This window comes from Batrachochytrium dendrobatidis, assembly GCF_000203795.2.
Source record: "Batrachochytrium dendrobatidis JAM81 unplaced genomic scaffold BATDEscaffold_3, whole genome shotgun sequence".
Lineage (NCBI taxonomy): Eukaryota > Fungi > Chytridiomycota > Chytridiomycetes > Rhizophydiales > Batrachochytrium > Batrachochytrium dendrobatidis.
The window spans coordinates 1495289-1520870 of record NW_006281101.1 but is presented as its reverse complement, the minus strand read 5'-3'; the positions used below and the strand labels follow the sequence as shown (position 1 = coordinate 1520870).

Genomic DNA, 25582 nt, shown 5'->3' with positions numbered 1-25582 from the left:
AAAATGAATTAAATGTATGCCACTAAACACGAATCAATTGTCTTATATCAAGATTTGCTATTTATTTCTGATATTTGATGATAATGTAGATATAAATGAAAAATGAATAACAGATAAAATCAAGAATTGCAAAGTAATTGAGTAGCCACTTATTCATGGCGTTTCCGACAATGATTGCCATATTTGCACTGTCCACGTTTATAAAACTCGCAAATAGGTCGGACATCATACTTTCCGCCAGAATTGTATCTTGGCTTTTTTGCATGTCCATATTCGCCGAGATCCTGGCCACCATGGTATGGAGTATCACGACGATAAGTATTTTCACCGTTTCCAAAAGTGTACGAATCGGCACCACCATTGAACCGATCAGAGTTATAATCATATTCGTTACCACGGGATGTGTGATATGGTGGCGCATGTGAGTTGAAATCATGTCGACGTTTAAGATCATACGATTCATTGTGATCGTAGTAGTTGGATACAGGAGCGGTAGGGGTATAATTGTTGTGTCCAAATAAATTGCTAGCAGTCGTACTCGCAAAATTTGATGTGCCATTTGCTGACTGGTTGGCTTGTCCAGTGTAGGGATATGAGACTGGTGCACCATTCAATCCTGTTTTCAGTTTTGACGTGTCCTCATTTGGATTGTTTTTTGTCAAATATGTATATTCTGTCGTAGCTTGTGGTACTGACACTGCAGAAGCAGTCGCCAACGTACTAAGTAAAGCAGCCGCAAGACCTCCAGATGGAGTAAGCAAGGTGCTAGCAAGCTCACTCAAACTATTGAGTGTTGATATTGAAAGTCCTGTCGTGTCCAACGATGATATGGGTGGAGACCATGTATCTTTAACTGCAGTCTGTGATACTCTTGCCAATACAGCATCCAAGTAGTTTGGTGTGGTAATTGTAGGGTTGATGACAGGTGTAATTGCGGTCGGTATAGCCCAAGTAGGCGCGACGGAAGCAATTGGAGCTACAATGGCATTCGCTCCTAATTTAGTAAGCGGAATAGACGTGGCAAAAGCATCATAGTCCGTTTCCAATGTTGTAGAGTAGACTACATTGGGCTCGGCAGGACTAGGAGGAATATCTGAATCCAAGTAGTATACTTTGGATAATGCCGTGCGTTCACGCTCTTCTTGTACTTTAGCCTCTGTACTGTTGGATCCACGTTGCACTTGGTTTCTAAGCAGTAATTCACGCGGTGCCTGCCAATCTATAACCGGCTGCTGTTCATCTCGAAGCTGCTGGAATGCTTGCTGGCCTTCGAATTTGTCAAAATCTCGTGCTTTAGTGCGGTCACCAGAACCAGACTTTTCGTATACAGCCTTTTCAATGTATTTGATTTTGCATAGTTGATCATCTGGCCTAAATCTGACACTCTTTTTGGGTTTGCCAAAGCGAGTGCTAACTGCACTGTTTAACGCCGCAGCTGCAGCAATCTCACCATAAATTGGTTTTGCAAGAATACTAATAATATTGTTCTTGTCTAAACGCCGCATTTCTGGTGACACAGGTTGATCGCCTGATGACTGAACTACTTCTCGCTTGTATGATGGAAGAACATCTGGTAAAGTCATATTTAAAGAATCTGTACGCAGCGCTTCAGGTTGCAACAAAGTGGAAGTATCCATTTCAGTGCTCAAATTAAAACCAGTAGAACCAATTTCAGATGTACTCAGTTTGCACGCCTTGTCTACATGATAGTCCTGGCCAGACTCAATTACGCCATCCTTTATACCAAGCTCTTTGAGTCCATCTGAAGCTACATCAAAAGATGCGGTATTGCAATCATCTATATGACGCTTTAAATCTCCGTTTGCACAAATAGGCTTGATCTCCAAATTGGGGATTGCTATTTGAGGTGAAGAAATAGATCGTGATTTGGGTTTTGTTAGCACTGGCTCACCAATTTTTTAAAGTAGCTGTTGGACGCTGGCTTGGTAGTCTCTCCAGATAAAGGTGGAATGACTAGCAAATTTTTCTTTTCAGTTACTCCAACAGGTTTTGCTGTGACTGTTTTTGTGAGAGTAGCACTAGCAGTTGCTTTGGGTTTATGTGTAGTTTTTACTACTGTAGCATGTGTTGAAATAGGGTTTGCTGGCGACTGCGTTGTAGAAGATTCATGGTACAATGATGATGATTTTAGACGGATTTTAGGTAGTCTGGGTGCTGAATCATTTGAAATAAGAGTAGTGGGTTTTAAAACTTGGTATGATCTAGTTTCGTTAGGAGTTTGTTTAACAATATATTTGGCGTTGGGAGGAGCAATCGAAACTACTATACGAGAAGACTGCGGCTGTTTTGGTGTCACTATTGATGTAATTGAACACCAAATCAATTAAAAATCGAATACATGAAAATGATTATTAAAACACATTATCAATGACAACAATTACATAAATTTTCATATAGTACAAACTCAAATTCATATCAAGACAGTGTACTTGCCTGGCTTGCGATCCGCAATAATTAATTTTGTCCAGCGTGCCATGAGCTCATTTGCAATCAGAATAATCTCTAATAAAGCGTGCAAGTTGTTGGAAATGTATTAAATATCAGTTAAAATCAACAAGTACTAGAATATACCAAGTAATGAAATAATAAAATGATTGAATTACCTTGAGATAGTTTTAATTCTGTGCCAAACTTGACAATTTTTCGAACAGATTTCCCCAAAAGAGAATGCTTTAGACAATCAATATCAAATGGGAGCCGTTGAATGAATTTCAAAATTGAAAGCACCAACTGCTCATTGATATTAGAGTCCTTGATGGACTCGGTCAGCCACACATTGATGATTTGAATTCCCTTGCCACTCATGAATTTAGTAAGCGTGGGTTCATGAACAGTATTTTGAAGAACCTGAATGACATTCAACTTTTCTTGTGGTGTTTGTTGTATGCTCATGTATCGCGAAAACCGACTTAGTTGTGCTGGATCAATTAATTTGTGAATTCCTTCACCAATCACACTTGTTAGCGACGACGGAGTTTGGATGTCCAAGTTTTCTGAAGTATTTTGATTGATAGTATGTATACCAAAGTCTGCAGATGTGATCGAGTCCTGTCGTTCCATAGATACATCAGACATGATATACATATCTTCCGAATCTTCCAATTCCAAATTCTCGAGCCTATATTCTATTGTACAAAATCATAGTTGTTGGATAAGCAGGTATTATAAAAGTTAATTTTTAGATTAAAACCACCATCAAAGCGACACGTGCAAGATGCAAACGCAGTATATGACAGCAGACTAGCTTACCATCCTGATCCATCATCCGGTTCGAATTTAAGCCTGCTTCACTTTTGGCATCAATTTGATTTGGAGAACTTTGTATCGTATTGGGTGCTATGTGACGAGAAATAGGCTTAGAATCTACTTTAACTCCAAAAGATAAATCAATAGCTGGAATGCCAATATGATCTGGTGGACCTTTAATATCATTTATAGCTTTATCAATGGAATCATTTGCAATATGCGCTTCTTCAATTTCGTCAGATTTTAAAAGCTCGTTTTTTTCATCATTATCTTTATGCTCTTCATAACTCTCTTCAGTCAGACTTTCAGTATCATCATCAATGACTTTTGTTGCTTCGACAGCAGATTTTCCAATATTCCCACTGCCATCAACATGCTTATCGTGGTTGATGTCCGAATCAACAGTTGCACGGTTTGGCAAGTCAAGTGATGATGTATGAAGATTTAAAACAGAAGATCCGTTAGAAGTGGCAGAAGCTAAATTTAAAAGCAAATCATTGCCAAAATATTAGTATATCATTAAATTAGTCGATCCAAATATTAATAAAAACAGCATAATGGCATACTCTGCTTTTTCAACGTAGATCTCTTTCGAGTCATCCAACGAGCAATTTGTACTGCGCTAAGTCCATCCGGAATTTTAATGGCGCTAATATCAGTCATGGTAGTGTTGGGATTTTCAGCAAATTGATTTTCCAACCATGCAATAAGCTCTGGTTTGTAAAAGTGCCTGCCTTTTTGTGCTATAAAAAATTGAATAAATTAAAATTAGTTCGAGTTTCACAACTAGTAGGGGTTTTGATCAGAATAAACACTGGAGTTGACAACTCACGATTAGAGCGAACTGTTTTGGATTTCGAGGATACTGATTGCGTTGCTGCAGAAGCTTGCATCATCGGTGTGTTTGGCGAATCACTGGAATAATGACTGTTTAGACCTTGTGACATGGCAGTTAGAGATAGCTGTTTGGACAATTCTTTTGAAATCTCAAAAGGTAATTTTGAAATTTCCATCAAGTGTATCAAGTTTGTTGGATCTAGAGATTTTAAAGGGTAAATTGGTATTGATTAGTATAAGGCAATACAAGAGGCTGTAGTCGACTATATTGGTCTCGGGACAATTATTCAATGAAAAATGGTTGAAATAGAGATTGCAAAGCGTGCATGAGAAGGATAACAGATTAACAGATATTTTCCAAAGCTGAAAAAGTATAAAGATACTGTACAGTAAATGTGGATGATGCGTAATCAGGGAATATTGAATTTTAGAATCACGACAGTTTCAAGTATGTTGCAACTTTCAACAAAGTATCATCAATCAGATCTACAAAAATCTAATACAACCCATGGTCAAAAATATACCTTGAATATGTACTTAAAACGATATGCGTCGAGTAGTATCAAAATTAACGCTTTGGATAAAATTTGATATTAATGTGAAATTAATCGTAATGCGAGCAGAGGCTAAACCAGGCAGAGGGTGGTGCTGAAGTTTTACAGTAAAGCAGACTAAACAGATAAGTGCTCAAATGGCCCAATATTCATATACTTGTAAGCCACTTGCTAATGAGTTGGAGCGAAAGTGCAGATCTGTAAAGTATGATGAGTCGGGACAGCAGCGTTGTGTTCAATATTGGGCAACAGGAACCAATTTATTAGAAAGATAATTTAGTTAGTTTAGTTATTATTGATATCAGATTAAAAAATTGCAAACAATATCAAGGGTCAGGATTAGTGTATACAGTCGTGTTTGTGTAAAACAGAACATTAGAGTGCCAAAATACATAGTAAGCTGCCAGTTTCATAAAATGATAATCTACGCCACATTTACTGATCTGCATGTGTTCTCTGCTCGTTTTTGTATAGAACAACTAAACAAATGCTCACATCACAGTTTCAGCAAATCCCACATTCTTGACATATTTTGAATATCTAAAGTGAGCATTACAATAGTGTATGATTGGTATCAAAACAACAGTTGCAATTGTTGTTGTTTTAAATTAGATCGCAAACGTATGAGATTTTAGAACACAACAAAGTAGAGTTTGATTGACAACATCATATGATGGGGCGTTGTTTGAAACAAGAATCGAAAGTCAATTCAAGTCAATAGGAAAACAAACATTCAATGATTGTCCATTTCAAAGCACAATAAAGTTACTGCAGGATGAATACAAAAGTGTTCCAGCTTACGCGAATACACTGGAGTGAACAGTTTTGCTGAGCAAAAAATAAAATCAACACGTGATTTAATTTTAGCCATAACAGCTCAGTAAAAAGGGGTCAACGAATGCATGTGTGGAGATTGGATCAAGACAGATGGGCGAGTCGAATGGTTTAGAGCCAGCAAAATCGGCTCGCTTCTAAAAAGCATTGCAGAGCATGAGCCGAGAATAAACGCAGTAATTTATAGACAGCAGTATGATGATACTGTTGGCAATATATTGTTTGTTTTTCTACCAGTGTATTTGCTGATGTGTGAATTCAACCCATACTGCCATCAATTACCAGCTACAGCCCAACAACCGTTTTGTTGCATTACATTCAATGAAATATACGCACAATCAGATTATAACACCAATTTCCGTTTGTTGGAACAAGGCTGGTGAAGAATCGAGCATGGCTGCACAGGTAAATATAGTATCCATCCACTCGTCCCTTTCCAGTCAATGATCAACCCAACTGAGCCCCTTAAAGCACCCAATACTGTGCACTACTATAAAGGTTCGCCAAGCCATTCGGCTCTCATGATCCCTCAGCTCCACTAAGATGGCTGACCATTCGACTATTTTGGTTGTACCAATCCAAACACAGCTGAGCTTCGTCTTGCTCCCCTATTTATTTGCTACTTGGAAAACCATGACATCAGTATTATGTATATTCCATTTCAATCGACAACAAACTTGGTCTGTCAAGCTAGAGTAGAATGCCATGCATTTGCCACAGCACATTCCTTTCATGAACCACTTTGGTTTTTTACCGAGGGCAACTATCATCCCAAACACTCGAGTTTACCAAGGTATCAATACAAGTACTGTTTAGCAATCATGCAAGCAGATTGTACGACAAGAGCTTGCTATTTGTTTTTGGTCCAACAGACTGCAGACATATTAAAGTCGGCCTCGACTACCAATGGATTAACAGTATGCAGGGGTTTATAGAAGGACTGGGTGCTGAAAGAGTAGTCATGGTGGGGTAGATAAAGAAAAGTCATACAAATACTATAGAACGACAGACACATTACCCCTTAATCAAGCAGTGCACAAGTTGTCAATTACAATCACTAGTTGACTAGACTCTTGACAGCTTGTCAAATCAAATACACGGAACAAAAAAAAATAGCCAAATGTCCATAAAATGAATTTGCCCAAGCACAAATGCATTTGGCTAAAACAAAATCCTAAATAGCTCTTCAATTCGTTCTTGAAACTCGTGTCGATCGGATACTTTAAAAGTTGCTTCAACTCTCACCGCTTATTCATCAAAAACGGATCACTAAACAAGTGTTTACAATAAACTGCTAATCTTATCAAATGATTATTGTCAATTTATTAGTCAATGCTGCATTTTCTGATTTCCTGACAGTTGGCGTAAAAACATCGTTCATTTAAAACTACAATCTTTGTTATTTTGAACTAGAGCGCAAGCGTATCTGTCAGTTTTTAGCATACAGTAAAAATGAGGCTTTACAGAGTTTGATTGACAACAGTCGAATTCAATATCTGAATTGCAATGGATGAATCTGGTGATTGCAGTGTATAGTTATACCAAAAATGATTCCAATTCAAAACTATAGTCTGTATATAATGTATGTTTATTCAAATCAATTTCTAGTAGAAGCGCAATGATGTCTAGCTATTCTGTTTCAAAGCAAAAAGTACAAATACAAAGTTGCGTTTTACGTGAATACGGCTGTAAAATGCATTTGGTAACCACAAGGCAATCGGACATGTACTTTCTATTTCTTCCAACTTTAGAATCAAAACATTGACCCTACAATCAATTCAGCATGACATTACAAGTATTGTCCAGCGAGACTGCTAAACGACTATCCAGTGCACAAGTAGTTATCTCGCCTGAATCTGTTTTGAAGGAATTGATAGAGTGAGTTTATGCATTCCAAGAGTCAACCAGTGCAAATATCCACGTCCGATCAGTGTCGCCAGCCTGTTGTAGATACTGTTTAGTGAACGATGGATCACTGGGCTAATTCAATTGTAATTAAATGCCTTTTGATCATTGACCATAACAGAAACGCAGTTGATGCTGGTAGTTCCAGTGTTCAAATCAGAGTCAAGGATGCAGGCATGACTCTTATTAGTGTCAAGGACAATGGATGTGGCATCCCTGTGTCTGATATCCTACTGGCCTTGCAAAGGCACACCACTAACAAGATTACTTGTTTTGATGATGTCCTCACTGTCCAGACTTTTGGGTTTCGAGGTATTTCATTTCTTGAATAACATACTTTACTAAACGATATGTCCGATAAAGTCTAACTATCTGAATACACGAATTCAATTCTACTACTATCCAAATCACTCTGGGTTTTGATAGGCGAAGGTATATCTGTATAATGTAATTCAGGAATTATTTTGGATTGGTATTATTAATTGGTCTTGGTTATATTTGTATTCCAATATGCAATCTCCGTCTTTTAAACTACAGCACTACATAGCATTTCTGCCTTGTCTTTAAAAACTGTTATTAGCACAAAAACCTCTGCTGACGAAGCTGGTCGCTGCTATGAATTTAATCGAAGCGGAAAAGTAATCAAGTATGTAGTATTTCAAGCAATTCGAATATTTAAATCTAGTAAGCTTGCCACTAATTTACTTTACTGGAATGGCGATTCACTCAAGTGAATCCACAAAAGCTATGCAAGTCGGAACACAGGTTGATGTGGAAAAGCTCTTTCATCACATTCCCGTTCGCAAGCAGGTTGGTACCACTTTACGTTTTTGGCTCAACTTTTGCTTGGAATTAAATATAATGTGCCGACATAATTATATAGCTTTTTCTCAAAACAGCAGCACATATATGCAAAAAAATGCGTGATCTTGTTATTGGGTAAGTGGACTACTATTGCTTATCAAGATTGCTTATAGAATGCAATATAACCAAAAACCTGATTTGATTACCGCTCATTTTTCAGATTCGCATTATTACTTCCCCACATTCGAATATCACTGAAATTTGAAGAAAGTACTGGGTTTGGTGCTGACGATTCGTTTAAAAATATTACAAAGTCATCTTTAGCAACTACCATGGTAAATCTAGGCAATGATTATTGGAAATTTTGCATAAACAATTCAACTTAATTTGCAATATGCTATTTCAAGGATGCGATCCGTACTCTTTTTGGAAATTCAATTACAAAATGCCTAGCAAGATGTTGTCATGAAGAAGCAATACCAGCCGACACAGTGGATGGGCCCATTACACAGAAAACAATCAATATTGAAGCTATTCTTCCTAGACAGGATATGGGTAAATAATATTTTAATATTGTACCAACTACTACTTGATAACTAACAATAATTTGATGATCAGTTGAAACACCTATAGTTTGGAGATCTCAAGCAGACCATTGCTTTATTTACATAAACTATAGGCGAACCACTTTAGGTAGTGATTCCACTATAAAAGAGATTTGTAGCAGAATTCGTAAAAAATGCTCAATAGACATGGATATATCAAAGTATCCATATATGTGGGTGCACATTCAACTGCCTGTTGAATTGACTGATGGTAAGATATGCTAAAATTTGGAAATCTTATATTCACTCGAGTTTTGCCAGCACATGAATGTACTTTAAAACGCAACACTCTAACTTTAAGTGACTATTCATTGTACGTCCTACTGGGATTGCTAGTCAATATCGAGCCGGATAAAACTACTGTCCGACTCCAATATCCAGAGCAAGTACTGAAAGGGTGTGTATCATATCTATATGTAGCAGTATTACCATGCATTCAGGAATTTCAGTATTAACTAGAATTCAAATATATTGATAGAATTGATTTCATTCTTGAAAAAATGTATCCGTCACCATCTGCAGATCCATCAGTTGCCTCGCAATCAGAAATCAGAAAAACACTAAATTCTACTGATCAACCGCCATTACCATCAACTGTTCCGTCCGATACGATAGATCTCAATCAGTCTAGTTTTAATCAGATTGGAAATTCGGCCAAAAATAAAGAAACTAGCGTACGATCCACGCCCAGCAAAACTGAAGATGGTCTCGACACCAACACTTGTAAAAGAGCTGAACCCACAGCGTTGGAACGATTGATTTTTGCAACGACAGAAAAACCCCCATTGCAGCCCAGCAACATGAATATACAACCAAATGAGATTAAATCTTTAAAACGGCCTGTTTCATCGTGCGAGTTGCCGCTGTTTTCTACCACTTTTGATTCTGTACCAAAGTCTCGATTGAAAAAAACATCTCAAAAAAGAGAGTCGGAATCGGGTAATTCAACCAACTACCTCAACTCACGGCTGGATGCATTCCTGAAAAAGTCGACGCCTCTGATGCAAGATAAAGCACGCGAGATGCAAGGAACTGACAGTATTCTCGTACAAAAACACCTTGACAATCCAAGCTTGGTTATTTTAAGGCATCGATACCAGCGATTGTGCAACTTCAAGCATACTCAGTCCACCAATAGTGATGATTCTTTGAAAACAGCAAAGCACAACACTATATCTGCTGTTGGACTGGTTTCAATTCCCAATACTGACTTGTCACAGTCACCTTGTGTTGCAGTTTTCCACAACGGTCAACTATGGATTGTAAATATTACAAGACTGGAGGAAACAGTGCTCTATCATGTACTGTGTGACTCGTTTCAGATTCAATCTCAGGATCTCGAAACACCTATTTTACTTACTCGGGATATTATTTGTGATGATGCATTGCTTGAATGGATACGTGGTTTGCCAAGGGATTCAGATACATCATGCATTACTGATCATCGAATTAATTCCAATGGGTTCAAGATGAAATGGGATACAGAGAGTGACATCCCTATTGTCACTAGTGTCAATACTGCAGTAAAATCGCTGGGTACTGCAGACTTGATGGAAATACTTGGCAAATTGCACAGGCACAGTGTAGAACCCAGTGCTATTTTGGATACAATGTCGCATCAAGATTCCAGTTCATACCACCGGCAAGAAAAACCAATCGAGTCGGCTACACAAACTAATCTAGCAGAAACAAGACCTCAGCGGATATTGTTGTATTTTAAAGATCGCGCTCGTCTACTTGCCAGTATGCGAATACAGAAAATTGAATCGCCCGAAAAATTAAAATCCGAAGCAATTGTTGCGTGCAAACGACTGCTTCGTCTATCTTTGCAAACAGATAAACTGTGCTATAAAATCCATTCATCATCAAAGCAAGCGGAAAGCCAAACGTTTGATGCAGCATTACACTGTCCACACAACTGTCCAATATTTGCACCTATTGGGAGTATCTGATCAATTTGCTACAGTATAAAATAAATCCACAAAATAGCAAATAGCTTTACGATGTATAATGCCCATTTTTATAAAAACCATTAATCAACTGCCAGGTTAATACAATAAGTATATTTAAAAGTCACGGCGCTCACGAGCAGAGATATGCATAGCAGCAGGTGCATCACCGGGATCCATGCTACGAACAGTGAGCGCATTCTAATATCTCATAAAAGGTAAGCATACAGCCATCATATGTCATCTCAACCAATATAGTTGTATAAACAAAGTATTAAGCTTGCCTCAAACTTTAATTTGATTGTTCCGACCTCTTGAATCAGGTTTGCTACTTCTTGTTGAAGGACGTCTGCCGGAGTTGTATCCGGCGTTGTCTGTATTTTAAGAATAAACTGATGCTCAAGTGGATGTGGAACCTTGTATCCAGCAAAAATCACCTTGGGATTCTTTAAAAGCTGCCTAGATCCGCATTAAATTTAAACCATTCAATTGAACTGTTAACCCAAGTTTGGCTTAATGAAAGCAGTATTGCTACAAGTATTCTGAAATCTCGTACATTCTTAAAATGTTTCCTAAAGTATGATCTTCTTTGAGCACTGTAAATGTCGCTGCATTGGGAATTTTCGTATCCATTTCCATGGATATTCTGTTGAAATCGAGTGTCCAACCAAGTTGAAATCCGACAAGCATGCGGTAAATAATAAACAAGGTTAGAAATCAATCAGTCATGTATGAAACTCTACAAGCATATAGACATGTAGGAATAAGTCATGGCAATAAGATGTTTAATATTTATTGGAGAATCTGGCGTTCAATGGATAGATTAGCCAGTATCAAGATAACTTGATTTCAACATGAATAAACAATAGTATGATGAATCTACACTACTTTTTCATGCCTTCGGGAACTAGCAGCAGCTCCCATGTTGGCGGTGCGTTGGACATGGCTGGATATGTGGATGCTAAGGAAAGTGCTGTAAATTCAAGCAACTTCAATCTGCTTACACGTGATCATTGGTTTTATTTCACACTTTGAATTCTTGATGGTGATCATATTCATGTCAAATGGAACACTATTATGGGTGTCTAATAAACAGCCATAAAATGATGAGTGTCAATGTATCGAACAACATTGTGTCATTTTAGTATTGTACAATGTGTGCATACCAAATGAGGATAATATCAATTTAAAACTACAGTCTGGTTGTATGATGGGTGATGTGTTTATTGGAAAAGTCGGTTCCTAATAGGAAAGCGTAACGAATATTTAAACATCTATTCCAAAGCAATCTGCAAGATATGTTCTACTTTACGTGAATACGACAGCATTGACTGCCGAATCTACATTTTCCAAATCGTGTATCTACAGCCAATATATTTATATCAAAGCATATGAACACACCGCTGCATTCTTCACAAACTAGCAATGAGCTTTCCTTGACATTACTAGACGAGTTTCTGGACTTGGTAGAGGCGCTTGATGATGCAAGAATGGATAGTGTTACTGGTGGAGATGCATCGATTATCGCGAATGGTATTTACAAAATGTATAAACCCTACTTATCAGTACTCCTGTATATACTATATATTATAATCTAGATACATCAATATGAAAATTTACTACCAGATGTGGTGATAAACTACTATAATCTGGTTGCTTTGTTGGGGTGGCAGACCTAACTTTGCACTTGTTCTAAACATAGGTGCTCCAAGTCTGTAATACGACGGCATTGTCTAGCTCAAACTGATTTGGATGTAATTGATATTCTTGCGGCCTTTTTGTCCAACTGTACTGCCAAGAATAAGCGTGCTGATAGGGACTGGAATAATGCAAGTCAATACCATTTGATATCCACGCATTGTTGGGTTGTAGCAAGATGCTGATCGTTTAAATATCATATATCTAGGCATGTGAATTGATATTACAAGCAATCCAATCATTAGTATACATCGAAAAGCATGCACTTGAATCGAATGATATCTTGGCTCGTACACGACCATCAATAGAAGATTTAATTTCAAAGGTGTGTAAACTCGATCCATTTGATACAAAGTAGTTCAAACGCTACATAGTAGTTTAAACTTTTGTTCTCTGATAAAATGACAGAAAAATAGTTTGACAATACTTCGGCATACATCGGGAATAGTAAATCTATTGGGCGAAGTTATAAGTATAGCCAATGAAGACGTAGTTGGCACTAGTCTTGTTGAAATTTCTTGTCAGATATTGTCCATCATTATTTCCAACACCAACCTCGCCTGTAGTCACTCAAGTTTTGAAAAGTTTGTTATTTGTAAATCTAAATATTATTGACTCTAGTTGAAGTATTCATTGCATTTAACCAAAATAATTATGCATTTCTTATTCAAAATACAGGTTAAATTTATACTATATCCCGTATGCAATATGGAACTCTTTTGGACAACTCATGCGTGCTGACTTGTTTGTTGAACATTTAAGAAACCAAATAGTTGTTTTATTTAAACTGTGGGAATTATTCAATGCAAAGTAAGCATAAGATGCTCCAATCTTTGAACCAACTTTTTGTCCTAGCATCATTATACACGTTGTAGTTGGGCCGAAAATGGTTTACAACAAAGCGCATATACTAAATCCCTTTTAAATGCAACCAATACTAGAGATCAGGCAGATTTATTTCTAGGTAGTTTATTTTGCATAGCAAACAGAGACTGCATACTACCTTCTGTTTCACCTACACAACTTGCTTTGGAAATCTCCGAGTTTTTACCTGATCTGATTTTTACAGCAAAAAAAGTGTTGAGTTGCAAAATACAAAGCTTGGGCAAGGAGCATGGAGAAAGATTTGCTTTTGTAATGGAAAGCACACGCAAAGTAGTACGCCATACATTACAGTTTTTGATCAATCTTATTTTTACTAGGTAGATTGTGAGAGTTGCTTCATCAGAATGGAATGCTAGCCAGAAATTAAATTAAATCTACTTGGATTTTACTGTAGAGTCAAAGGAGCACATCAATCCAAACTGCTTCAAGTAGTACATTCCGAACTACTTGATACCTATTTTACGCTTCGCTCAAAGGTATAGTCGTTAAACTAATTTTTAAACACTCCTATTTTTGCATGTCAAATCAATCGATATTTATGGTATATTTAATTTGGCATGTATAGGCAGTTCATATGGTTGTAGCACAAACAAGTGGAGACGATCATTGCGTACAGCTTCCATCAGCACATATATACTATACAACATCATTCGACATCAAGCAATCTCTCAAAGAAATCCACACAATACTCATTTATGGTGCGCTTGACAACACTGAAATATCATTAAACTTTGCTCTCGGTGTTGATTATTTACTTGCATTACTCCTCGAGCTTAACCCTGTGTCAGATTCGACCAAAGAATGCCAAGAATTTAAAAAATGGATGCACCTTTCATGTGAAAATAAGAGCGAAGCAAACTTGCAAAAGTTTCTTGTTGTTGCAGAGTTTGTATTTGAGTATTACTTTAAACTGATTACTCTTCATAGAAATCTTCCAACCTTGATATCAGATGATAATCTGCGCAAAGGTGTTCAAACCATGTGTCGACTATCAGCAAGACTCTGCTTCCAAGCTGGAAACTTTTCTAACAGAGTTTCATTAGAGTCCGAAAATACGGTCTTGAAAAATGTGGAGCGGACAAAGTATACTGATCAACTTCAAGCAAAAGTGGTGTATCTTGCTCAACGGCATACGCGAACATGGCTTACTACATGTTTATCACGACCGAGCATGTGGATATTTTTGACAGATGCTATTGAAATGCTATCCAGTAGTGAGCTACATTTGGCTATTAAGGAATCCAAACATCTCAGCAAGTCCACACAACACAAGCATATTGATCATCTGGAAATGACGATTGAAAACAAGTTGAATCCAAACACGAAATCTAAAGTCCGCTTACATGAATCTGTTTTATCGACCCCATCAGTTCTGTCATCATTTGGTTCATTCAATACACTTCCGCCCATAGTTTCTGCAGATATTTTACATTTAAAATCAGCTCCAACTAAAACAACTCATATACACGCTCTAAATGATACACCACAAAATACAACCGATCAGCACGGATTTATACCAAGACCAAAAATTTACTACGAAAAAATATTGAGTGAAATTGTATCACTAGTAAAACATATTTTGGGAACTCATGTACTACCACAAAAACAATCACTACGTCCAAAATCTGCAAATGTTTTTTGCAAAACAGCTACGCTCATTGGTACAAACAATGAAATGAACATACAAAGTGATGTTGATTTATGCCAATCAACAAAAAGCACAGCTCATATGAGTGATACAGGCTTGATTCATTCACCAAAATCAATTGTAGTAGAGCTTGGTTGGTTTCTGGAAAATGGTCAGTGGTTTTTTGTATTATGCCTTGAGCTATTCACTTGAAATGTTGCAAATGGCTGGATCGCTAATTTTTGACGTGCCTCGATTTAGATGTTTTGACAGTGTTGCCACGACTCCAATCAATCTTGGTGCGTGTACCAAATGAGCTAGAAAGTGCAGCCCACTCAATTCAGTCTCTTGTGTTTGCATTGATATCTGCACGATCAAGTCTACATATTTCACCATCCTCTGCAAAAATACCTGATGTCATAGTCCCAAAAATTCATTCAACTAGATCTATTGAAATTCCATTGCATCCCATTACAAAAGTGTCACGTCTTCAACCCATCATGCCAACTGTTGGGTCATATATACACGTAGGAGTATTGGATAGAGATGGGCTTACTAACCGTGCACGAATTTCACCAGTGGTTGCAAAGCCTGCATATTCTGAATATATGCAACGGTTTATTCCTCAGCCTACACTTGGCAGTACAATAAACTGACAATTACCAAGTATATTGGTTGTCTCAATCTAATTTGGTGTGATTTTGAAATGTTAAAAAACGGACTCGGGTATGAAATGTGGTGGGTATTTATTATATATTGTCCATGCTCCAGTTTTTGATGGTTTCATATCCGCTCATTGCAACAATAGCACTGGGAATGGTTACCATCATTCTGACTCGTAACCCTCGATAAAAAGCTGTAGATGGTCAACATGACGACAATTATGTTAAAGTGGTTTTAGTTTTCGTTTTGATCCCATACATTGAAATGTTCAAAACCAACTCAAAGTTTACCTCTCCACCCTTCTTCGTGAAATATGGATGATGCAAGCTGTACATAACCTCGTCGAATACTCTCGGCGTCTTTTTTGTTTCTAGATTCAAGCAACTGAGTTCTGATTCGAAGAATCTCGAGGGGATTGTTAGCTGTGATGGCACAAATGGCAGCCAAGCCACCGCTGATTCCGTTTACGATATTTTCTTTAGCTGGTATGGGTTTGGAATTTATTCTAAATCGAGTTTCAAGGAATGTGGTCGTGCGAAATAGGATTCCTTTAAATAGTTCGTAGGATCCCCATTGAACAGCAGAAGCGGGTGCGTATGCTCCGACATCTAATTTAATCATTTGGCAATTGAGATCAAGTGGTTGCAAATTGTCAGTTTGATATGTAAATAGTGGTGAATCTATCAAGTATTTACATGCAAAATATCCTCGATAAAATCCTTGTATCCCATCGTTTCGCAGCACTTTTTTAACCACGTCGAGTGGTCCAGAATATAACCTACATTCAATTGAATTAATCATTTTGATACATGGCTGTAAAATCAGTATGCTTCATTTCACTATTTGATTCATTGGATCAACTTTTTCGAGTGTTGGAACAATACCTTGAATTGTGCACGAATCCTCGTGTAGATTGAATCTGTAGCCTTTGCGCAACAATGTCTGCAGGAACATAAAACATACCACCAGCAATTTCCGCACATGCTCCTACAATGCATTACTGTTAGGAATAATGAATAGCAAGTGTCTGTGGTTTGAAATTCATACCTGATAAAAATCCTTTGGTGAAAATTGCACCATGACTAGAGTTGTTTGCCAAAACTTTATCTACTACTTCTTGTGTTGATTCATATGCCATATAGTACATGGCTTGACCAGGAAAAGAACCAATTACAGACGGAAATAAACCACGCCAAAACCTGAGAATACCTTCGTCTTTTGCTATACGATATATCATCCGAAACACATTCTGTTTGTGTAGCTGTCTCGACTGTTTGAGATTGAGTAAATTGATGGTGTATTGATCATGTTTACAGGGTTAGTGATGCAAGTACCAGATAAGATGAATCATGGCTAGATTCAAGCAAATTCAAATTCAAATTCAAACGCATTAAATTTTTATCAGTGAAAGCTTATCCAGCAGCATACCCGTTCAGACATGATGATGGTCTTAACAGTGTCTAGAGGAAACAAAGACGAATCAACACCAAGAATGAATAGCGATCCGAATATCATGTACCTAATGCCATCCATATCCGACAAACCCACTCGTTTTGGAATATTTTCAGTAAAAACGTCATTTATATGCGCTTGCTCAGAAAGTAATGTGGTTTGAGTTGAAGAAGAATTCTGAATCGAGTCATAAGCATGGTTGTCATGAGTGATTAAATGAGTAGCTGGAGGAATGGTTTTAGATTGATGCTGTTGTGGCAATGACATGGTTTTAAAGTATATTAAGTTATATTATCAATGAGGTTGAGTTATAAAACCCGATTGAATGGTGCTGTTAAAGCTTTGAGGGTGGGTTGGATTGAATGAGGTGCTTGCTAGCCTTCATGGAAGTCAAATCCACGACAACGCGAATCTGCAGTACTGGTTCGATATTGTAAATGTGTTGAGCAGTAATCATGAATAGTTCAGTATTATGATTCAAGTATATTGTTTAGAGGGTGTTGCAAGAGAATATACAAAGCATTGGGTTGGTTAAGACGCAGATCGAACAAACTGGATTTCAACCAACACTAACACAACTCATGTCACAAGCCATTAAACTCGAAGAACTGCCAGTGCACCAGTTACAGGCTGTCCGTCAACAGTTGGAGGAGGTACTGGCACTAGACTGGATGCATTACTCTTTAATTGTCTGCTTCTAACTGCTGTTTGGAGTCATTAGGAGATTCAAACCCTCACTCAATCGTTTGCTCAGCTAAAGCAGGCTCAGGCCAAATTCAACGATAGCATCGAGTCTCTCAAGCCATTGGCTAACCCTGCTAATGAATCTAAAGATATTCTAGTGCCTCTTACGACATCTATATCCTTTTTAGCTATTGTCATGTTCATATCTATGTCTGCATTGCAATCAATTGGGTTCGCAGTGGTCGGATTAATACTAATTAAATCAACCATTTCTACTGCCCAATAGAGCTGAGATCAATACTATGACTAGTATTATATATTGCTTGTCCTTGACTTTTTGGGTTTGAATGATATACCTTTATGTACCAGGTCAACTAGCAGATATCAAGACAGTGATTGTCGATGTTGGTACTGGATATATGATTGAAAAGGTTGGTAAATCTATCTATTTGCCTGCAAGACAATATATCTAGCCATTAAGCATTTGCCAACTAATGATGAAACTGTTGTATAAAAACAGTCAGTTACGGATGCCACGGATTTTTACAAGCGGAAGGTCGAGTATTTAAAGCTGAACTTGGAGAAACTGCAAGAAACTGTTGTCCAGCGCCAGAACCAGCGTTCATGTAAGAAATGGTGTGGTTTATAAATATTGTCTATAAACTAATGAATATGTGTCTATTTGTAATAAATACAGCTGTTGTTGAAATGATCCAGATGAAGCTTGCAATGGTTCAAAAGGAAAGCAGTCAAGGCGACAAAAATGCGATTGCTGCCAATTGAATAAAGATAGGGTTAACAAAAGCAATGAATAAGTCGTATTGTTTAATATGGGCTACTGCTGTCAGATTTGGCAATTCTAATAGTCTACAGCCATATTCACGTCAAATGGAACACTAATATGGATGTCTAATAAGCAATCGACCATGAAACGATGAATGTCAATGTATTGAACAATGTATGAATACCAAACAAGGAGAATCTCAGTTTAAAACTAGTTTGATTGTATGACAAGTGTTGTCTAGTGAGGAAGCGTAACGAGTATTCAACCATTCCAAAAATAGTTGCGAAATAAATTCGAGCAGATTTCATTTTACGGGAGTACAAATAGTAGCAACCGACTTGCCACAACTCAATAAAATTGAATCAACTTGTAACCACAGATACATGACTGCTGAATCTCTTTCTCACGTTGCGAGTGTTCCTGTTCGATTCTTGTCGGATGCAGAACTTCCTATCACTCGTATGGAGGTTCGCAAACACTTTGATGCTCTGACTGATGTTGAAAAGAAATACTGTAAGTCGAATATCTACCAAAAAATGTTGTCCATTAGCAGTATATGGCTGTAATTCCTATCCATGTACTAGTATGTTATCGTTTTAACTTGTGTAGATGTAACAATCTAACACTTTTATGCGATCTTTCAACTACCATCAGCGCATTTCATCGGCCGAGCCAGTTGGGCTGGTGCGGGTATCATTGCTGCATCTATGTCACCATATGGTCCTGCTCTTGTTGGATTGTTTTTGGACATCTTCACCGTTCCTGAAACTCGCCATAGTGATGCTCCACGAATGGTTGATATTATTGCTTTACAAGCAAAGGTTGATGTCAGCGAAGCTTCCTGGACCAATTTCTTGGAATACGCCTGTTCTGTAAGCTAGACAATCATTTTGGGAAATTGCCAGCATGCTACCAAACATTCAAGATATACTAAACTCGACCATTCTTTTAGGTTTTAAACAATCTGTCCAACTACAAATCGTTTGGTGACACTAAATTCATCCCACGTATCTCTGCATCAGAGATGGATGCAATCATTCGCAAGATTGACCCTCGCATTCATGAAAAATTTGTTTCTCTCAAAAACGTCATTTACGATATTTCCCCTGATGCTCAGCTACTTTTAGGTTATCCTTCTGAAGGACACGTTTCTGGATATTATTCTCAAAATATCTCCAAAGCCGATGTTGAATTTGTTCAAAAGTATCTTGAAACCAAATCCCCCCTTTATGCCATCAACACCCGTATCTTCAAAACTGACAACGTGTATCAAGTGCGTATTGCTTCATCCGAAGATGCAGGCAAAGTTGAAGAAACTGTGACTATTGATGGTAAAACCATTCAAATCGTATATGGCGACTTTCAAAAGGAAATGAAGGCATGTGCTGATGCGATGGCTGGTGCACTTCAATATGCTGCCAACGATAATCAAAAAAAAATGATTCAAGCGTATGTCGATTCGTTTCGTTCTGGATCTATGGATGCTCATTGTGAGAGCCAAAAGCATTGGATTCGTGATGTTGGCCCTATCGGTGAGTTATTTTTGCTTGTCCTATTTATAGTCGTATTCACATGAAATGGACCATTATCTCGCAATGACTGTTTTGGTTTGAAGTAGACCATGTTTAAATTGTTTTATGCCCTTTTACCACAAATTGATATCTCCAATCCTTTTTTAAACATCATCCATCGTATGATGGTCACAGACTATAGTTTTGGACTGAAATTATCCTCATTTGACTTGCCATATATTGTTCAATTTCTAAATTTCAAATCAGATCCATATACTGGGTTTGACTGTTTTTGTGTGGAATGTATTGAAACAAATGTGAACATTTGTTCAGTTGTTCTACACAAACATCAGTAGTAAACTTGGCATTACTCAGTACATGTGATATGATTTGTCATTTTTATAAAACTGGCTGTTTATGCATTTTGATTTATTTTGTGTTTTATTTTACATAACACAGCTGCAATGCAAACACTCATCTAATCTATATCAACTGTGATACTGTAATAGTCGAATGCAATATTGGTTTTATTGAAACGTATCGAGATCCTTTTGGTGTTCGAGCTGAATGGGAGGGTTTTGTTGCCGTGGTAAACAAGGAAATGACACTTAAATTTGGAAAGCTTGTTGACAACGCACCTGCATTTATCTCGCTTCTTCCCTGGGGTCGTGATTTCGAAAAGGACAAGTTCAACAAGCCTGATTTCACTAGCTTGGAAGTTCTGTCATTTGCCACTACTGGTGGACCACCAGCTGGAATGTAATGTTCATGTTCAATCATTGTACTCACACTGACAAAGTATATGATGGTTTGTAATGCTAACGTGTAATGTTTATTTCTATGGACTAATAGCAACATTCCCAACTATGACGAAGTTCGCCAAACTATTGGATTCAAAAATGTATCTCTTGGCAACATTGTTGGTGCCAAAGGCCCAGCTAATGAAAAAGTGACATTTGTCCGTGAACAGGATGCTGCCTTGTTTAAAAAACTTCAAAGCGAAGCATTTGAAATCCAAGTTGGTCTTCACGAGCTTCTTGGTAGGATTGAGAGTTTATGTTATGGCAGTTTTTGTGAATATCCACTTACATTTTGAATCTTGCGCCTTTGGAAAATAGGACATGGGTCTGGTAAACTTCTTCTTGAAGAAGCACCAGGAAAATTCAATTTTGATATTACAAATCCACCCATTTCTCCAGTAACAAATAAGCCAATTACCACCTGGTACAAGCTGGGTGAAACCTGGGGATCTGTTTTCAAGTCTGCTGCATCTTCATATGAAGAATGTCGTGCTGAAGCCGTTGCCATGTACCTCTGTGTCAATGACACTGTTTTGGACATTTTTGGAGTTCAAGGCACTCAAGCCCGCGAAGACATTATATATATTTGCTACCTCAGTATGGCTCGAGCGGGACTGATTGCACTGGAATTTTTTGATCCCAAAACAAAAAAGTGGGGACAAGCTCATATGCAGGCACGGTTTGCTATTTTGCAAGTATTTATCGCATCTGGATGTGTGACCATCAATCACTCAAAGGAAACAAACGATATAACAATTGATTGTGATCGATCCAAGATCAAGACACACGGTGTTGATGCTGTTGGTCAGTTTTTGCAGAAACTGAATGTGTTCAAGGCAACAGCAGATGCAGATGCTGGACTGGCATTTTACGATGCTTCTACCAGTGTGCCAGATTCGTGGATGCCGTGGAGAGAGATTGTTTTGGCCAAAAAACAGCCCAGAAAAGTCATGCTTCAGTGCAACATCATGTTGAATGCGAATGGAACTGTTGAGATGCGTGAATATGATGTATCGCTTAAAGGATTGATTGAATCCTACGTGGAGCGAGCCATGCCTAACCTTTAGAAATCATCAAAGGAATGGCATTGAAAAATGAATACTGATTTCTTACAGCCAACGACAAAAAGAATGAACATGGATAAATAAATGAAAAGTTGCCATGTATTTGGAAAGCACTCGCATACATTTCAGTCATATTTTTGAGCATGTTTTGCAAACATTGGTGGATTGTCTGCTGATTCGAATGGCAGGATCATTCGTTACTCGTTTCTGCTATATCACGGCAACAATCTGCACTATCACTTGCTGCAACAACCCGCTTGGTGCCATCAAAATACTTTCAACACATGATGAAATCGGGTTGGTAAAGTATAAATATTTCCTTCCATTCTTATCCCTTTTGTATTCAAACGTGCCCATGATATCAAAGCATGAATATTCACAATAATATACTTGAGCTCAATTATTATTCAAAAATAGTATTCAATAAAAAGCTGATTTGCAGCCTCCACTCCATGTACAATCGCTAAACTTTGATATTCTCTGAAGCAAAATCATCTCCTCCATAAACTCCAACCACATCTGCCAAGAACCGCCGCTTTTTTTCCAAACTTCTCTCGACCAAATCATACAACGTACATAGGTTAAACACTAATCCAGGTGTACTTGCAACTACTTTGGGTCGCTCGGCACTCAAACTTTCAAGAAAACTTGCTGCCTGATTCACATTTCCCGAATAAAGCTGCGCAAGAGCGAGATTGTTGATCAATATGGGTAAAGGTAATGGGCTACGAGTGACAGACTCGGTAAAGTAAGAAATGGCTTGATCGTATTCACCTTCAGCCAAGCAAAGCATGCCTCTATGTGAAAGAATAAGATCGGCTCGAGGAATATCCAGTGGAACCTGTGGTCCCAAGATTGTACTTTTAAGAATGGATGTACCCATTTTAGCTCCGCTGCCTTGATCAAGCCTTTTATTCCCTTCCACACCAGATGGCAAAGATTGAGTATCCAAAGGTATTCCTAATTTGCTCTCAATCTGCAAAAACACCTTTTTAGCCGATGGAAGATTGCCAACTTGAAGGTGAAGACGACCCATGGCAGCAAAGATGTCGAGGTTGTCAGGGTTTAGCTGATGTAAGCTTTGCATGATACTGCTTGCATTGGTATAATCCTGAATATCTACAAGCAGATTAGCGATATGAATGAGAATGATTGGTTGAACACGCTTCCAGTCGGAAATGGGATCAAAAGTAGGAGGTTTAGGTTGAACAGAGTCTATTTCTTCCACATTCGGTTGGCTCATGTCAGTATTAGGTTTAAGGCTTTCAAAAACACTTGTGGCATCGCTTGTGTCTTGATTACGTAGTTTTTGTGCGTGCATTTGAGCATGCTTACGATATCCATATAAAAGCTTATACATGCGATGTATACTCTCATAGTGGTTTCCTTTCATGGCAGGCACCAAATGACAAAACAATCTTAGTTCAAAACTTGCCAATGGACCCTGGCGATTTAACCACACATCAGGGAATCTTTCAAAGGTCAGTTCAGTGGATTCTAAATCACCCATACGATCCATTTCGCTTTGAATGAGATCGATATGTTTGAGACGCGATAAAGCATACCATCTGAGCAACCAAAGGCGAGAGATACGATCAACACTGGCAGGATGACTTGCAATAATATCACTGCGAGCAAGTTGAGCAACTGAGCGCCAGCTGTTTGCCTCGATGAGAACCTTGTAAGGATTAGGGAGAAGAATAGCTTGATCAACTGTCATAATTTTGCGAGCAGGTCGTTGGATTTCAGGAGTATTGATAAACAATTTTGCCATGGCATCTCCAAGAAGATCAGTGTAAGGAATGTCAGAAAATGTAGTTGGATCAGTCCATTTGCGTGTTGGAAGAGTGAATAGATGCGGTTCGAGCGGTGGTGGAAGAGCATTCAAAGGACCGCGTGAAGCAGCAGATCCAAGATGAACTCCATCATGGATAGGTTGCGGGGTCAGTACAGACATGTCAAATGCATTCAAATTCTGCAAAGGTAAATGTGGTGAATCTGAAGGACTCTTGCTAGCAAACTGTAAATCCGGGCTTACTTGACTTGTACGTTTTGGTGGTTGGAGTAGAGATTTACTTGTGATACTTTTTGTTGGGCTTGGTGATCTGCTTGAAGATGATCTACCAATGGGGAATGAGTTTTTAAACAAGGCAGATGCAGCAGCTAGAGACTCTGCATATGCAGATTTTGGAGTAGTGTTGACTGAAGGAGTACGGACTGAGCTATTTGGAGTAGTAGTCGTGTCGGATTCAGCCTTATGATTTGAGTTTTTAACAGGCAGGTCTATTGACATGGGTGTGTCATGATTTTTTAAATCTATTAGATTGTCATGCTCGATGCTGAGCTTTGGAAGCTGTTGATTCACGATTGAGCTGGAGTTGAATTCAGAGAATGAAGCCTGAGCACTCATATGCTGTAGTCGACTGGGTTTTTCCAATGGAAGTGGTGGTTTCTGAGAGTATTGCAATGCATTATTGGAGTTGCTGGTAATAGAATCAAGCTGCGGTGAAAGTAAATCTGCATTCATGGTTGAATTTTCAGATCCATTGCGAGCAAGTAAGGAATGAACTGAACCACCACCAAGATTGGCTTCATTAGGTTCATGAGCAGATGGTTCTGTAGTAGTAGCGAATGGGTCCTGGCTGGATTGTCTAGCATGGGTATCGAGTAGAATATCCTCTTGCAGTCCTCTAGTAAAGTCCATGGAGGATTGTTCATTATCGTTACTGACTGAAAAAGTTCTAGTATTCTGAGATATTCCAGCGACAGAGATGTTGGATACACTAGCAGCGGTAGTTCCAGCAGTGATGGTTTCAGAAGTAGAATCACTCAGTAATAAATCGGCAGCATCCAGCTGTCGAGTGGAAAGGCCCAGCAGTTCAGTATTTTGTCGTTGAGTGACTGAAAAAATAGTTGGTTCTAAAGTGCCATGATCATTAGCAAGACCAGTAGTAGTATCCATGATAGTAAATCCAGCAGCAAGTTTGGGTATTTAGCAAAAAGCAAGTTTCGTGTTTGTCAACTATTTACAATTGCACTAGAATGGAGTATTTGCGAGTCTTTTAGAATCAACAAGTCAAGCATTTATTGCACTTTTTTAATGAAAACTGACTTGAATTCTTCAATACACAGCAAACATGATTTTAAAACTAGTTTTGAACATCTCCTCATTTGGCATAGCCATGCATTGTACGATTGATCTTGAATACGCTGAAACTGTTATATTTGGTTAATTCAATCGAGAATGTTACCATTAGAAGAATTCAAATTATATACAAATTTGGGTTTAAGAGATCCAAGCACATAGTCCACACCACCCATGTAGCCGAATCCTGTTTTTTTCCAATCATTCTTGACTCGCAGAATCTCAAAAGTTGCTCGTTTATTTCATTCAATAAAACGCTTGTAAGGATTGCATCAATCAACATTCTGCAAGCCTTTTTATTGTCCAATACTCACACCTTTTGAATTCTTTCAAAAGCTTCACACAAGTAACCACTTGCAGCAATATCTTTGATTGCTTTCTTTTGCTCGTTTGAGAGTTGACTCTTTTCTTCTTCTGTGAGTTGGTTGAGAAGCTTATTGAATAGTTTATTCATGTTTAAAAAAGGGGAAAAAACCTTGACAAAACAAGATTTATGTTGGATTTTTCAAAGGCC

General features: G+C 38.1%; 10 protein-coding genes across 10 annotated transcripts; 6 read left to right on the top strand and 4 right to left on the bottom strand.

Annotated features, from left to right (window-relative positions):
• Positions 1–41: 41 nt before the first annotated feature.
• Positions 42–4280, bottom strand: BATDEDRAFT_34685 (uncharacterized protein; the record flags this gene model as incomplete). Its single annotated transcript, XM_006677388.1, has 6 exons — positions 42–1907; positions 2000–2316; positions 2625–3146; positions 3271–3744; positions 3834–4010; positions 4100–4280. 6 exons carry the CDS (start codon positions 4278–4280, stop codon positions 150–152), a joined length of 3429 nt encoding a protein of 1142 aa, XP_006677451.1. The 3' UTR covers positions 42–149.
• Positions 4281–7275: 2995 nt separating this feature from the next.
• BATDEDRAFT_87074 (uncharacterized protein) lies at positions 7276–7843 on the top strand (the record flags this gene model as incomplete). The annotated part of the gene is made up of 3 exons (XM_006677620.1): positions 7276–7370; positions 7519–7709; positions 7824–7843. 3 exons carry the CDS (start codon positions 7276–7278, stop codon positions 7841–7843), a joined length of 306 nt encoding a protein of 101 aa, XP_006677683.1.
• A 301-nt stretch (positions 7844–8144) lies between these two features.
• Positions 8145–8764, top strand: BATDEDRAFT_87075 (uncharacterized protein; the record flags this gene model as incomplete). Its single annotated transcript, XM_006677619.1, has 4 exons — positions 8145–8207; positions 8281–8336; positions 8422–8536; positions 8609–8764. 4 exons carry the CDS (start codon positions 8145–8147, stop codon positions 8762–8764), a joined length of 390 nt encoding a protein of 129 aa, XP_006677682.1.
• Positions 8765–9118: 354 nt separating this feature from the next.
• On the top strand, positions 9119–10021 carry BATDEDRAFT_36764 (uncharacterized protein; the record flags this gene model as incomplete). Its single annotated transcript, XM_006677426.1, has 2 exons — positions 9119–9203; positions 9285–10021. A coding segment is annotated over exon 2 (714 nt), but the record flags the coding sequence as incomplete, so codon positions are not given.
• An 851-nt stretch (positions 10022–10872) lies between these two features.
• Positions 10873–11699, bottom strand: BATDEDRAFT_23695 (DNA-directed RNA polymerase II core subunit RPB11; the record flags this gene model as incomplete). Its single annotated transcript, XM_006677286.1, has 4 exons — positions 10873–10956; positions 11067–11214; positions 11312–11401; positions 11644–11699. 4 exons carry the CDS (start codon positions 11697–11699, stop codon positions 10873–10875), a joined length of 378 nt encoding a protein of 125 aa, XP_006677349.1.
• Positions 11700–12146: 447 nt separating this feature from the next.
• BATDEDRAFT_23694 (uncharacterized protein) lies at positions 12147–15621 on the top strand (the record flags this gene model as incomplete). The annotated part of the gene is made up of 6 exons (XM_006677285.1): positions 12147–12301; positions 13132–13263; positions 13329–13655; positions 13733–13814; positions 13904–15137; positions 15227–15621. The coding sequence occupies 6 exons, from the start codon at positions 12147–12149 to the stop codon at positions 15619–15621; spliced, it is 2325 nt and encodes a 774-aa protein (XP_006677348.1).
• A 286-nt stretch (positions 15622–15907) lies between these two features.
• BATDEDRAFT_87311 (uncharacterized protein) lies at positions 15908–17347 on the bottom strand (the record flags this gene model as incomplete). Its single annotated transcript, XM_006677515.1, has 5 exons — positions 15908–16236; positions 16324–16406; positions 16513–16615; positions 16676–16898; positions 17057–17347. 5 exons carry the CDS (start codon positions 17345–17347, stop codon positions 15908–15910), a joined length of 1029 nt encoding a protein of 342 aa, XP_006677578.1.
• Positions 17348–17661: 314 nt separating this feature from the next.
• Positions 17662–18547, top strand: BATDEDRAFT_23692 (uncharacterized protein; the record flags this gene model as incomplete). Its single annotated transcript, XM_006677284.1, has 6 exons — positions 17662–17733; positions 17802–17995; positions 18051–18073; positions 18134–18195; positions 18285–18390; positions 18462–18547. The coding sequence occupies 6 exons, from the start codon at positions 17662–17664 to the stop codon at positions 18545–18547; spliced, it is 543 nt and encodes a 180-aa protein (XP_006677347.1).
• Positions 18548–18919: 372 nt separating this feature from the next.
• On the top strand, positions 18920–22044 carry BATDEDRAFT_87019 (dipeptidyl-peptidase III). Its single transcript, XM_006677618.1, has 6 exons — positions 18920–19061; positions 19203–19420; positions 19501–20080; positions 20569–20818; positions 20912–21099; positions 21178–22044. Exons 1-6 carry the CDS (start codon positions 18932–18934, stop codon positions 21924–21926), a joined length of 2115 nt encoding a protein of 704 aa, XP_006677681.1. The 5' UTR covers positions 18920–18931; the 3' UTR covers positions 21927–22044.
• Positions 22045–22386: 342 nt separating this feature from the next.
• BATDEDRAFT_87310 (uncharacterized protein) lies at positions 22387–24885 on the bottom strand (the record flags this gene model as incomplete). Its single annotated transcript, XM_006677514.1, has 1 exon — positions 22387–24885. The coding sequence occupies one exon, from the start codon at positions 24883–24885 to the stop codon at positions 22387–22389; it is 2499 nt and encodes an 832-aa protein (XP_006677577.1).
• Between the last annotated feature and the right edge of the window lie 697 nt (positions 24886–25582).

Coding starts and splice junctions, on each gene's coding strand:
- BATDEDRAFT_87019 (XM_006677618.1), top strand. CDS start 18,932: ATGACTGCTGAATCTCTTTCTCACGTTGCGAGTGTTCCTGTTCGATTC. Junction 19,421..19,500: donor TCTTGGAATACGCCTGTTCT/GTAAGCTAGACA, acceptor CCATTCTTTTAG/GTTTTAAACAATCTGTCCAA. Junction 21,100..21,177: donor TGGTCTTCACGAGCTTCTTG/GTAGGATTGAGA, acceptor TTTGGAAAATAG/GACATGGGTCTGGTAAACTT.